General features: G+C 39.8%; 1 protein-coding gene across 1 annotated transcript in view; it reads right to left on the bottom strand.

The window, feature by feature from the left end:
- Nucleotides 1–11,337: 11,337 nt before the first annotated feature.
- LOC144975583 (uncharacterized) overlaps nucleotides 11,338–12,500 on the bottom strand; it is a 1,955-nt gene continuing 792 nt past the window's right edge. Inside the window, exons 3-4 of the mRNA XM_078919747.1 lie at nucleotides 11,823–11,917; nucleotides 11,338–11,559 (exon numbers count right to left, since the gene is read on the bottom strand). Of these exons, the coding sequence (XP_078775873.1) occupies nucleotides 11,338–11,559; nucleotides 11,823–11,917 (317 nt within the window). The remainder of the gene's footprint in view (nucleotides 11,560–11,822; nucleotides 11,918–12,500) is intronic.

Below are 12,500 nucleotides of genomic sequence, written 5' to 3'. Positions count from 1 at the left end.
GAAGACTCTTGTCCGAGCTCATTATATTTAAAATTATTACTCTCCATAGCGGAAATGCGTCCTACAAATAGATACCGCTATCTGTCTCCGACACTGCCACCATTGGAACGGACAATGCCGCTTCGAGAACAATAATGCCGGAAATCAAATCCGGCAGGTCATCCTTCTTTACGAAGCGGAAATGCGCACGAGCAATGGTGTTAAAGACGCTGACATCCCCCCCCCCCCCGCTCCCCCCTTCCTTCATTTGGCGCCCTCAACGATATCACCCTACGACACTGCCACCAGAAAGAAAGACACCATCTTCCTATTCCTCTTCTTCTTATATTATTATTATAATATATATAACAAAATGAATGAGCACCGACGGAACGGCTCTGGCGACTCTTGTCCGAGCTCATTATATTTAAAATTATTACTCTCCATAGCGGAAATGCGTCCTACAAATAGATACCGCTATCCGTCTACGACACTGCCACCATTGGAACGGAAAAAACCGCGTTTCAGAACTATACTGCCGGAAATCAAAACCGGCATGCCATCCTTTTTTACGAAGCGGAAATGCGCACGACCAATGACGTTAAAGACGCTGACACCCCCCCCCCCACCCCCTTCCTTCATTTGGCGCCCTCAAAGATATCACCGTTAGACACTGCCACCAGAAAGAAGGACACCATCTTTCTATTGCTCTTATTATTTTTATTTTAAAATATAACAAAATAAATGAGCACCGACGGAACGGCTCTGGCGACTTTGTCCGAGCTCTTTATTTTCAAAATTATTACTCTCCATAGCGAAAATGCGTCCTACAAATAGATACCGCTATCCCTCTACGACACTGCCACCATTGGAACCGATAAAGCCACGTTCAAGAACTATACTGCCGAAAATCAAATACGCCATGCCACGAGTAAAAAAAACTGTTTTGCACTAAAGTGTCCGAGCCCTGTCCGAAGGGATTCGCTTTTTGAAACAATTCTTTCTTTACGTAGCGGAAATACGCACGACCAATAACGTTAAAGTCGTGGACATCCCCCCCACCCCCCCTTCCTTCATTTGGCGACCTCAACGATATCACCCTACGACACTGCCAACAGAAAGAAAGACACCATCTTCCTATTTTTCTTCTTCTTATTATTATTATTATAATAATTATAACAAAATGAATAAGCACCGACGGAACGGCTCTGGCGACCCTTGTCCGAGCTCATTATATTTAAAATTATTACTCTCCATAGCGGAAATGCGTCCTACAAATAGATGCCGCTATCCGTCTCCGACACTGCCACCATTGGAACTGACAATGCCGCGTTCGAGAACTATACTGCCGGAAATCAAATCCGCCATGCCATCCTTCTTTACGAAGCGGAAATGCGCACGACCAATGACGTTAAAGACGCTGACATCCACCCCCTCCCGCTCCCCCATTTCCTTTATATGGCGCCCTCAACGATATCACCCTACGACAAGAACTATACTGCCGAAAATCAAATACGCCATGCCACGAGTAAAAAAACTGTTTTGCACTAAAGTGTCCGAGACCTGTCCGAAGGGGTTCGCTTTTTGAAACAATTCCTTCTTTACGTAGCGGAAATACGCACGACTAATAACGTTAAAGTCGTGGACATCCCCCCACCCCCCTTCCTTTATTTGGCGCCCTCAACGATATAACCCTACGACACTGCCACCAGAAAGAAAGACACCATCTTCCAATTCTCTTATTATTTTTGTTTTTAAATATAACAAAATAAATGAGCACCGACGGAACGGCTCTGGCGACTCTTGTCCGAGCTCATTATTTTAAAATTATTACTCTCCATAGCGAAATGCGTCCTACAAATAGATACCGCTATCCCTCTACGACACTGCCACCATTGGAACGGACAATCCAGGTTCAAGAACTATACTGCCGGAAATCAAATCCGCATGCCATCCTTTTATATCGAATGCGGAAATGCGCTAGAACCAATGACGTTAAAGACGCGACATCCCCACATCTCCCCCCCCACCCCCTTCCTTCATTTGCCTCCTCAACGATATCACCCTACGACACTGCCACCAGAAAGAAGACACCATCTTCTATTCCTCTTATTATTTTTATTTAAAATATAACAAAATAAATGAGCACCGACGGAACGGCTCTGGCGACTTTGTCCGAGCTCTATTATATTTCAAAATTATTACTCTCCATAGCGAAATGCGTCCTACAAATAGATACCGCTATCCTTTCCACGACACTGCCACTGAACCGATAAACGTAGAACTAACTGCCGAAATCAATACGCCTGCCACGGTAAAAAAACTGTTTTGCACGTAAAATGTCCGAGACCTGTCTGAAGGGTCGCTTTTTGAAACAATTCCTTCTTTACGTAGCGGAAATACGCACGACTAATAACGTTAAAGTCGTGGACACCCCCCAGCCCCCCTTCCTTATTTGGCGCCCTCAACGATATCACCCTACGACACTGCCACCAGAAAGAAAGACACCATCTTCCTATTCTTCTTCTTCTTATTATTATTATAATAAATATAACAAAATGAATGAGCACCGACGGAACGGCTCTGGAGACTCTTGTCCGAGCTCATTATATTAAAAATTATTACTCTCCATAGCGGAAATGCGTCCTACAAATAGATACCGCTATCTCTTCGACACTGCCACCATTGGAACGGACAATCCGCTTCCGAGAACATAATTCCGGAAATCAAATCCGGCAGGCATCCTTCTTTACGAAGCGGAAATGCGCACGACCAATGAGTTAAAGACGCTGACACCCCCCCCCCCCCCCCCCCTTCCTTCATTTGGGGCCCTCAACGATATCACCCTACGACACTGCCACCAAAAAGAAAGACACCATCTTCCTATTCCTCTTTTATTCTTATATTTTAAAATATAACAAAATGAATGAGCACCGACGGAACGGCTCTGGCGACTCTTGTCCGAGCTCATTTATTTAAAATTATTACTCTCCATAGCGAAAATGCGTCCTACAAATAGATACCGCTATCCATCTACGACACTGCCACCATTGGAACGGAAAAAACCGCGTTCCAGAACTATACTGCCGAAATCAAATCCGGCATGTCCATCCTTCTTTACGAAGCGGAAATGCGCATCGACCAATCGACGTTAAAGACGCTGACACCCCCCCCCCACCCCCCTTCCTTCATTTGGCGCCCTCAAGGATATCACCTTTAGACACTGCCACCAGAAAGAAGACACCATCTTTCTATTCTCTTATTATTTTTATTAAAATATAACAAAATAAATGAGCACCGACGGAACGGCTCTGGCGACTTTGTCCGAGCTCTTTATTTTCAAAATTATTACTCTCCATAGCGAAAATGCGTCCTACAAATAGATACCGCTATCCCTCTACGACACTGCCACCATTGGAACCGATAAAGCCACGTTCAAGAACTATACTGCCGAAAATCAAATACGCCATGCCACGAATAAAAAAAACTGTTTTGCACTAAAGTGTCCGAGCCCTGTCCGAAGGGTTCGCTTTTTGAAACAATCCTTCTTTACGTAGCGGAAATACGCACGACCAATAACGTTAAAGTCGTGGACATCCCCCCCACCCCCCTTCCTTCATTTGGCGACCTCAACGATATCACCCTACGACACTGCCACCAGAAAGAAAGACACCATCTTCCTATTTTTCTTCTTATTATTATTATAATAATTATAACAAAATGAATGAGCACCGACGGAACGGCTTGGGCGACCCTTGTCCGAGCTCATATATTAAAATTATACTCTCCTACGAAATGCGTCACAAAAGATACCGCTACCTCTCGACACTGCCCATTGAACTACAATGCCGCGTCGAAACTATACTCCGAAACAAATCCCCATGCCATCCTTCTTTACGAAGCGAAATGCGCACGACCAAGACGTTAGACCTACACCCCCCCCCCCCCCCCTTCTTTATTGGCCCCCAACATATCACCCTACACACGCCACCAAAAAAGACAAACTTCTATTCCTCTATTATTTTTTAATATAACAAAATAATGACACGACGGACGCTCTGGCGACTTGCCGACTCTTATTTCAAATTATTACTCTCCATAGAAATGCGTCCACAAATAGTACGCTATCCCTCACGACACTGCACATTGGAACCGATAAAACACTTCAGAACTATACGCCGAAATCAAATACCATCCGTAAAAATGTTTGCACAAGTCCGACTCGAAGGTTCGCTTTTACATCCTTCTTTACGTAGCGAAACCACGACTAATACGTTAAGCGTGACATCCCCAGCCCTCCTTTATTGCGCCCTCAACGATATACCACGACACTGCACCAAAAAAAGACCACTCTTCTCTCTTCTTATTTATTATAATAATATAACAAAAATGAGCACCGACGAACGGCTCTGGGACTTGTCCGACTCATTATTTAAAATTATTACTCTCCATAGCGGAAATGCGTCCTACAAATAGATACCGCTATCTGTTCCGACACTGCCACCATTGGAACGACAATGCCGCTTCGAGAACATAATCCGGAAATCAAATCCGCATCCATCCTCTTTACGAAGCGGAAATGCGCACGAGCAATGATGTTTAAGACGCTGACATCCACCCCCCCCCCCGCTCCCCCCTTCCTTCATTTGGGCCCTCAACGATATCACCCTACGACACTGCCACCAGAAAGAAAGACACCCTCTTTCCTATTCCTCTTATTATTTTATTTTATAAATATAACAAAATGAATGAGCACCGACGGAACGGCTCTGGCGACTTTGTCCGAGCTCATTATTTAAAATTATTACTCTCCATAGCGGAAATGCGTCCTACAAATAGATACCGCTATCCATCTACGACACTGCCACCATTGGAACGGAAAAAACCGCGTTCCAGAACTATACTGCCGAAATCAAATCCGGCATGCCATCCTTCTTTACGAAGCGGAAATGCGCACGACCAATGACGTTAAAGACGCTGACACCCCCCCCCCCCCCACCCCTTCCTTCATTTGGCTCCCTCAACGATATCACCCTACGACACTGCCACCAGAAAAAAGACACCATCTTCTATTCCTCTTATTATTTTTATTATTAAAATATAACAAAATAAATGAGCACCGACGGAACGGCTCTGGCGACTTTGTCCGAGCTCTTTATTTTCAAAATTATTACTCTCCATAGCGAAAATGCGTCCTACAAATAGATACCGCTATCCCTCTACGACACTGCCACCATTGGAACGGAAAAACCGCGTTCCAGAACATATACTGCCGGAAATCAAATCCGGCATGTCATCCTTCTTTACGAAGCGGAAATGCGCAGACCAATGACGTTTAAAGACGCTGACACCCCCCCCCACCCCCTCCTCCCTTCCTTCATTTGGCGCCCTCAACGATATCACCTACGACACTGCCACCAGAAAGAAGGACACCATCTTTCTATTCCTCTTATTATTTTTATTTAAAATATAACAAAATGAATGAGCACCGACGGAACGGCTCTGGCGACTCTTGTCCGAGCTCATTATATTTAAAATTATTACTCTCCATAGCGGAAATGCGTCCTACAAATAGATACCGCAATTCTTCTACGCACTGCCACCATTGGAACGGACAAAGCCACGTTCAAGAACTATACTGCCGAAAATCAAATCCGCCATGTCACGAGTAAAAAATCTGTTTTGCACTAAAATGTCCGAGCCCTGTCCGATGGTGGTCGCTTTTGAAACAATTCCTTCTTTACGTAGCGGAAATGCGCACGACCAATGACGTTAAAGACGTGGACATTCCCCCACCTCCTTTCCTTTATATGGCGCCCCCTACGACTCTGTCACCAGAAAGAAAGACACCATCTTTCTATTCTTCTTATTTTAATAAACATAATTAAATAAATGAGCTTTCATACAGCGCAATATCCACTAAACGTGCTCAAAACGCTTTACAAGGGGTCCCTGTCCAACAACAATACTTAGCACGTAGGACGAGACATGACGCCTGTTAGGCGATATTACAATTTTTCGGACAGGGACAACGCTGTTAACTGTCAGGCATCCATTTTACACCTGAGTACGGTGAGATAATTTGAGTAAACAGTCTATTCCAAGGACATAATTATGCGCCGAGCCAGGCTCGAACCCAGGAAAGCGAGTGTCATACCACTAGACCACATAGCCTTCTTCTTCTCTTCTTCTTCTTCTTCTTCTTCTTCTTCTTCTTCTTCTTCTTCTTCTTCTTCTTCTTCTTCTTTTTCGTCTTCTTCTTCTGCTACATCTTCATCGTCTTCTTCTTCTTCTGCTACATCTTCATCGTCTTCTTCTTCTTCTTCTTCTTCTTCTTCTTTCTTCTTCTTCTTCTTCTTCTTCTTCTCCTTCTTCTCCTTCTGTGAAAACGAGACAGAATTTACAATAAAATTCAAAGTTTATTATTAAAAAATTTACAATGTGTATACCATTTGTTTGCAATCTCAGGCAATATATAAATATATATGAGCTGTTTGACGAAACTTTCTTCCACGGCCGACTATACGTTCCCAGGGAATGAGATGCAGTTCAACGTTGGTTTGTTGTCATAATAAAAGAAAAGAAATGGACTGTGGAGGCTTTTAGAAAATAAGGTATTTGTCTTCAGGCCATGCTCGCATTTTATCTGTTAAAGTTTTATCTTTAATCTTGGCAAAGGTTCTGTGAAACTCTGGGAAGGCTGTCCTGAGTGATTTTATAAGACTTGGATCCACCGTTGTCTTCCTTCTATAGGCTTCTAAATAATGGAAGGCCATCTGAAGTTCGTCCTTAGTAAATTTATTCCTGGCCGTCACATATATCTGGGGAAAATAAGAAAGAAAAGAAAAAGAAAATGTATTTGTACTAGAAGAGAATTAATCTACATGAGTGGGGAGTGGGAGGGGAGGTATTTTGTTACTCTGATGTAACTTAAGAATTAGATAAATCTCTTTACATGTCCTTAGAGAGACCCCCCCCCCCCCAAACAACCACCACCCCCCCCCCCCCCCGAACTTTCCAAATTATCTCCCAGTAGAAGCCGATCCTTTACTCGGTAATTTTTGTATTATGTAGACAAAGGAAACAAAACCAAACTCATAAATTACTTACGCCTTTTAAGACCTTGTCTTCTCTGATGTAATTATTGGGGCACGTCTCCGGGTTTATTGCACACAAAGTCTTTGTGAACTATAGCACGCTTTTATCTGCGGTAATTAAAAAGTATAAACATAGATATTTGAATCATTTAACGCCGTGTGATTATTAGTTTTTATGAAAGAAATGTTTACTCCATTACCGCCCCAAAGCTCTCACTATGACATTATTTTTTCCGAGAAAAGACCAGAGAAATGTAAGAAAGACAGGTGCACTATGTTTATAATTAGTATTGCATACATACCGGGAACTACAGGTGACGACGTTGAGGACTCTACAGAAGGCAAAGCCTGGACGTCGGTAACGATGGGTGGCTCAAAATATACTCTTGACGTGCTGGGCTCGTCCAATCTTAACTCTTCACTTTGCAAGCATTGTACTGGAATAAAAAAATATAGATGAACTGAACATTTCATATGAAACTTTTTTTTAGACATCCTTTATAAAGCGTTTACCACCCCGCAAATTTACAAAGAATTACAATTATTATACCATTTGTTTGGAATTTCAAACAAAATAAATGAACTTAACTTCAATTTAAATTTTCCAGCAACATATAAATATATATGAGCTGTTTGACGAAACTTTCTTCCACAGCCGACTATATGTTCCCAGGGAGTGAGATCCAGTTCAACGTTGGTTTGTTGTCATAATAAAAGAAAAGGAATGGACTGTATAGGCCTTTAGAAAATAAGGTCTTTGTCCTCAGGCCATGCTCGCATTTTATCTGTTAAAGTTTTATCTTTAATCTTGGCAAAAGGTTCTGTGAAACTCTGGGAAGGCTGTCCTGAGTGATTTTATTAGACATGGATCCACCGTTGTCTTCCTTTTATAGGCTCCTAAATAATGGAAAGCCATCTGAAGTTCGTCCTTAGTAAATTTATTCCTGGCCGTCACATATATCTGGGGAAAATAAGAAAGAAAAGAAAAAAAATGTATTTGTACCAGCCGAGAATTAATCTACATGAGTGGGGAGTGGGAGGGGAGGTATTTTGTTACTCCGATGTAACTTAAGAATTAGATAAATCTATTTACATCTCCTTAGAGAGACCCTCCCCCCCCCCCCCCAAACAACCACCCCCCCCCCCACCCGAACTTTCCAAATTATCTCCCAGTAGAAGCCGATCCTTTACTCTGTTAATTTTGTCTTATGTAGACAAAGGAAACAAAGCCAAACTCATAATTTACTTACGCCTTTTAAGACCTTGTCTTCTCTGATGCAATTATTGGGGCACTTCTCTGGTTTATTGCAGACAAAGTCTTTGTGAAATATAGCACACTTGTATCTGTTTAATTCAAAAGAATAAACATAGATATTTGAATCATTTAAAGCCGTGTGATTATTAGTTTTTATTAAAGAAATGTTTACTGCATTACCGCCCAAAAGCTCACACTATGACATTATTTTTTCCGAGAAAAGACCAGAAAAATGTAAGAAAGACAGGTGCATAGCCTTTTTTCTAAGACACAACTGTAGTAGTCAAATTGTTGATAAAAACATGTAAAGGGAATTAATCCTTGGTATTTGTACACCCTATGTTATATTCTCGAGTTGCATCCCTTGAACAATACAATGGTTTCCTGTTGGTTTGTCAGTTCATTACATCAACTATGCGCCGAGCGAGAATCGTACCCAGGACCTTATTATTATTATTATTATTATTATTATTATTATTATTATTATTATTATTATTATTATTATTATTATTATTATTATTATGATCATTATTATTATTATTATGATCATTATTATTATTATTATTATTATTATTATTATTATTATTATTATTATTATTATTATTATTATTATTATTATTATTATTATTATAGCCAAAATATCCAGTAAACCTGCTCAAAGACTAGAAAAATGTAAGAAATACAGGTGAACCATGTTCATAATTAGTATTGCATACATACCGGGAACTACAGGTGACGACTGTGAGGACTCTACAGAAGGCGAAGCCTGGACGTCGGTCACGATGGGTGGCTCAAAATATGCTCTTGACGTGCTGGGCTCGTCCAATCTTAACTCTTCACTTTGCAAGCATTGTCCTGGAATAAAAAGATATAGATGAACTGAACATTTCATATGAAACTTTTTTTTTAGACAGCCTTTATAAAGCGTTTACCACCACGCCCCCCGCCCCCCGCCCCCCCCCCACCTCCTCTTCTTCCTCACCCTCGCCCCAACATTTTTAACATCACTGTACCTGCTCCAATGGCTCGCAATCCTTTATATATAGTTTTGTCGTGAGTTTTGGCCGCATACGACTCCCTGTGTACCTGCAAACTGTGATGCATCGCTTCGGATATGGCCGATGGACTTCTTCAGGTGATTCCCTTTGCTGAAACGAGAATAGAAAAAAAAACACACATAAAAATCAAAAATAAACAGAATAAGTAGCTATTTGTGTGTTCGGCTTCGTGTTGGTTTCTTTTGCTTTTATTTTTTATTTTTTTTTTTTTTTGTTGTTTTATTTTTCGTGGGTTTTTTATTAGGGGGGGGGGGTGGATGTTGTTGTTTGTTTTTTCCATGTCTTTTCTTTTTTTTTAACCGTCTACTCGGGATTCTGATTAAGAAAGAAAAATAATACATAAATAAAGATAGAACTGATAGAAACAATTATATGCTAGACATATTAACAACGCTTTCAAACATTGAATACTTACTGCAAAGGCCACGCTTTTTCTCATTTCAGTCGCCGAGATTTTGGTGATTCGTCTAAAAATGATTCCAGCATGGCTTGATGTCAGCTGACGGCCGGACGACGTGCAAAACACCCATTTGGATTGCACTGGTCTTTTATCTAAATACCTGAAATAATGTTTTTAAAACACAAACCAAAAAAAAATAAAAAATTAAAGAATCAATAATCCCATGAGTTGGCAAATTCTATTGACGATTATCCTCAAGTATTAACATTATATAAATAATAATAGTAATAATAAAATAATAATAATAATAATAATAATAATAATAGTAATAATAATAATAATAATAATAATAATAATAATAATAATAATAATAATAATAAATAATAATAATAATAATAATAATAATAATAATAATAATAATAATAATAATAATAATAATAATAATAATAATAGTATCACACTGTTACCTTTCAATGTGGGCTTTTAAGGTAGGTGTGAAATAGATTCCCGCCGGAACATATGTCATCATGGTTTTGTGCTGGTTTACTTCTGCTCGATACAGATCATGATTTTGGTCAGCCTTGCGAGCCGCCTTAAACTCATCAACAGACAAGTTTCACAAGGCTCCAAGACGGGACATGCTGCCTATAGCGAGAACAGTCATTAATGTGTCCCGAACTCTGGAGGGTCAGCCCATGTGGAATCGTCCGTCAGTTTTTTCAACAAGTCTTTTGTTGGGAGTTCTGTGCTGAGGTCTTTGTCCTCAGGCCATGCTCGCATTTTATCTGTTAAAGTTTTATCTTTAATCTTGGCAAAGGTTCTGTGAAACTCTAGGAAGGCTGTCTTGAGTGATCTTATAAGACTTGGATCCACCGTCATTTTCCTTCTATAGGCTCCTAAATAATGGAAGGCCATCTGAGGTTCGTCTATAGTAAATTTATTCCTGGCCGTCACATATATCTGGGGGAAAATAAGAAAGAAAAGAAAAAGAATATGTATTTGTACTAGCCGAGAATAAATTTACATGAGTGGGGAATGGGAGGGGAGGTATTTTGTTACTGTGAAGTAACTTAAGAATTAGATAAATCTCTTTACATTTCTTTATAGAGACACCCCCCCCCCCCCCCCCGAACTTTTTCAAATTATCTCCCAGTAGAAGCCGATCCTTTACTCGGTAATTTTTGTATTATCTAGACTAAGGAAACAAAACCAAACTCATAAATTACTTACGCCTTTTAAGACCCTGTCTTCTCTGATGTAATTATTGATGAACTGAACATTTCATTTGAACCATTTTTTTAGACATCCTTTATAAAGCGTTTACCACCCCGCCAATTTACAAAGAATTACAATTAGTATACCATCTGTTTGGAATTTCAGCAAAATAAATTAACTTAACTTCAATTTAAATTTTCCAGCAATATATAAATTTATATGAGCTGTTTGACGAAACTTTATTCCACGGCCGACTATATGTTCCCAGGGAGTGAGATGCAGTTCAACGTTGGTTTGTTGTCATAATAAAAGAAAAGAAATGGACTGTATAGGCTATTCGAAAATAAGGTCTTTGTCCTCAGGCCATGCTCGCATTTTATCTGATAAAGTTTTATCTTTAATCTTGGCAAAAGTTCTTTGAAACTCTGGGAAGGCTGTCCTGAGTGATCTTATTAGACATGGATCCACCGTCGTCTTCCTTCTATAGGCTCCTAAATAATGGAAGGCCATCTGAAGTTCGTCTATAGTAAATTTATTCCTGGCCGTCACATATATCTGGGGGAAAATAAGAAAGAAAAGAAAAAGAAAATGTATTTGTACCAGACGAGAATTAATCTACATGAGTGGGGAGTGGGAGGGGAGGTATTTTTTTACTCTGATGTAACTTAAGAATTAGATAAATCTCTTTACATTTCTTGACAGAGACACCCCCCCCCCCGAACTTTCCAAATTATCTCCCAGTAGAAGCCGATCCTTTACTCCGTAATTTTTGTATTATGTAGACTAAGGAAACAAAACCAAACTCATGAATTACTTACGCCTTTTAAGACCTTGTCTTCTCTGATGTAATTATTGGGGCACTTCTCCGGGTTTATTGCAGACAAAGTCTTTGTGAAATATAGCACACTTTTATCTGTTTAATTGAAAAGAATAAACATAGATATTTGAATAATATAAAGCCGTGTGATTATTAGTTTTTTTTTAAAAGAAATGTTTACTCCTTTACCATCACACAGCTCACACTATGACATTATTTTTTCCGAGAAAAGACCAGAAAAATGTAAGAAAGACAGGTGCATAGCCTTTTTTCTAAGACACAACTGTAGTAATCGAAGTGTTGAATAAACTTGTAAAGGGAATTAATCCTTGCTATTTGTACACACTATGTTATATTCTCGAGATGCATCCCTTGAACAATACAATGGTTACCGGTTGGTTTGTCAGTTCATTACATCAACTATGCACCGAGCGAGAATCGTACCCAGGACCTTATCATTATTATTATTATTATTATTATTATTATTATTATTATTATTATTATTATTATTACTATTATTATATTATTATTATTATTATTATTATAGCCAAAATATCCAGTAAACCTGCTCAAAGACGAGAAAAATGTAAGAAAGACAGGTGCACCATGTTCATAATTAGTATTGCATACATACCGGGAACTACACGTGACGACTGTGAGGACTCTACAGAAGGCGAAG

This window comes from Berghia stephanieae, chromosome 6, assembly GCF_034508935.2.
Source record: "Berghia stephanieae isolate SIO BIC M18660-M18661 chromosome 6, UCSD_Bste_1.3, whole genome shotgun sequence".
Lineage (NCBI taxonomy): Eukaryota > Metazoa > Mollusca > Gastropoda > Nudibranchia > Aeolidiidae > Berghia > Berghia stephanieae.
This window is presented reverse-complemented; position numbering and strand designations above follow the sequence as displayed.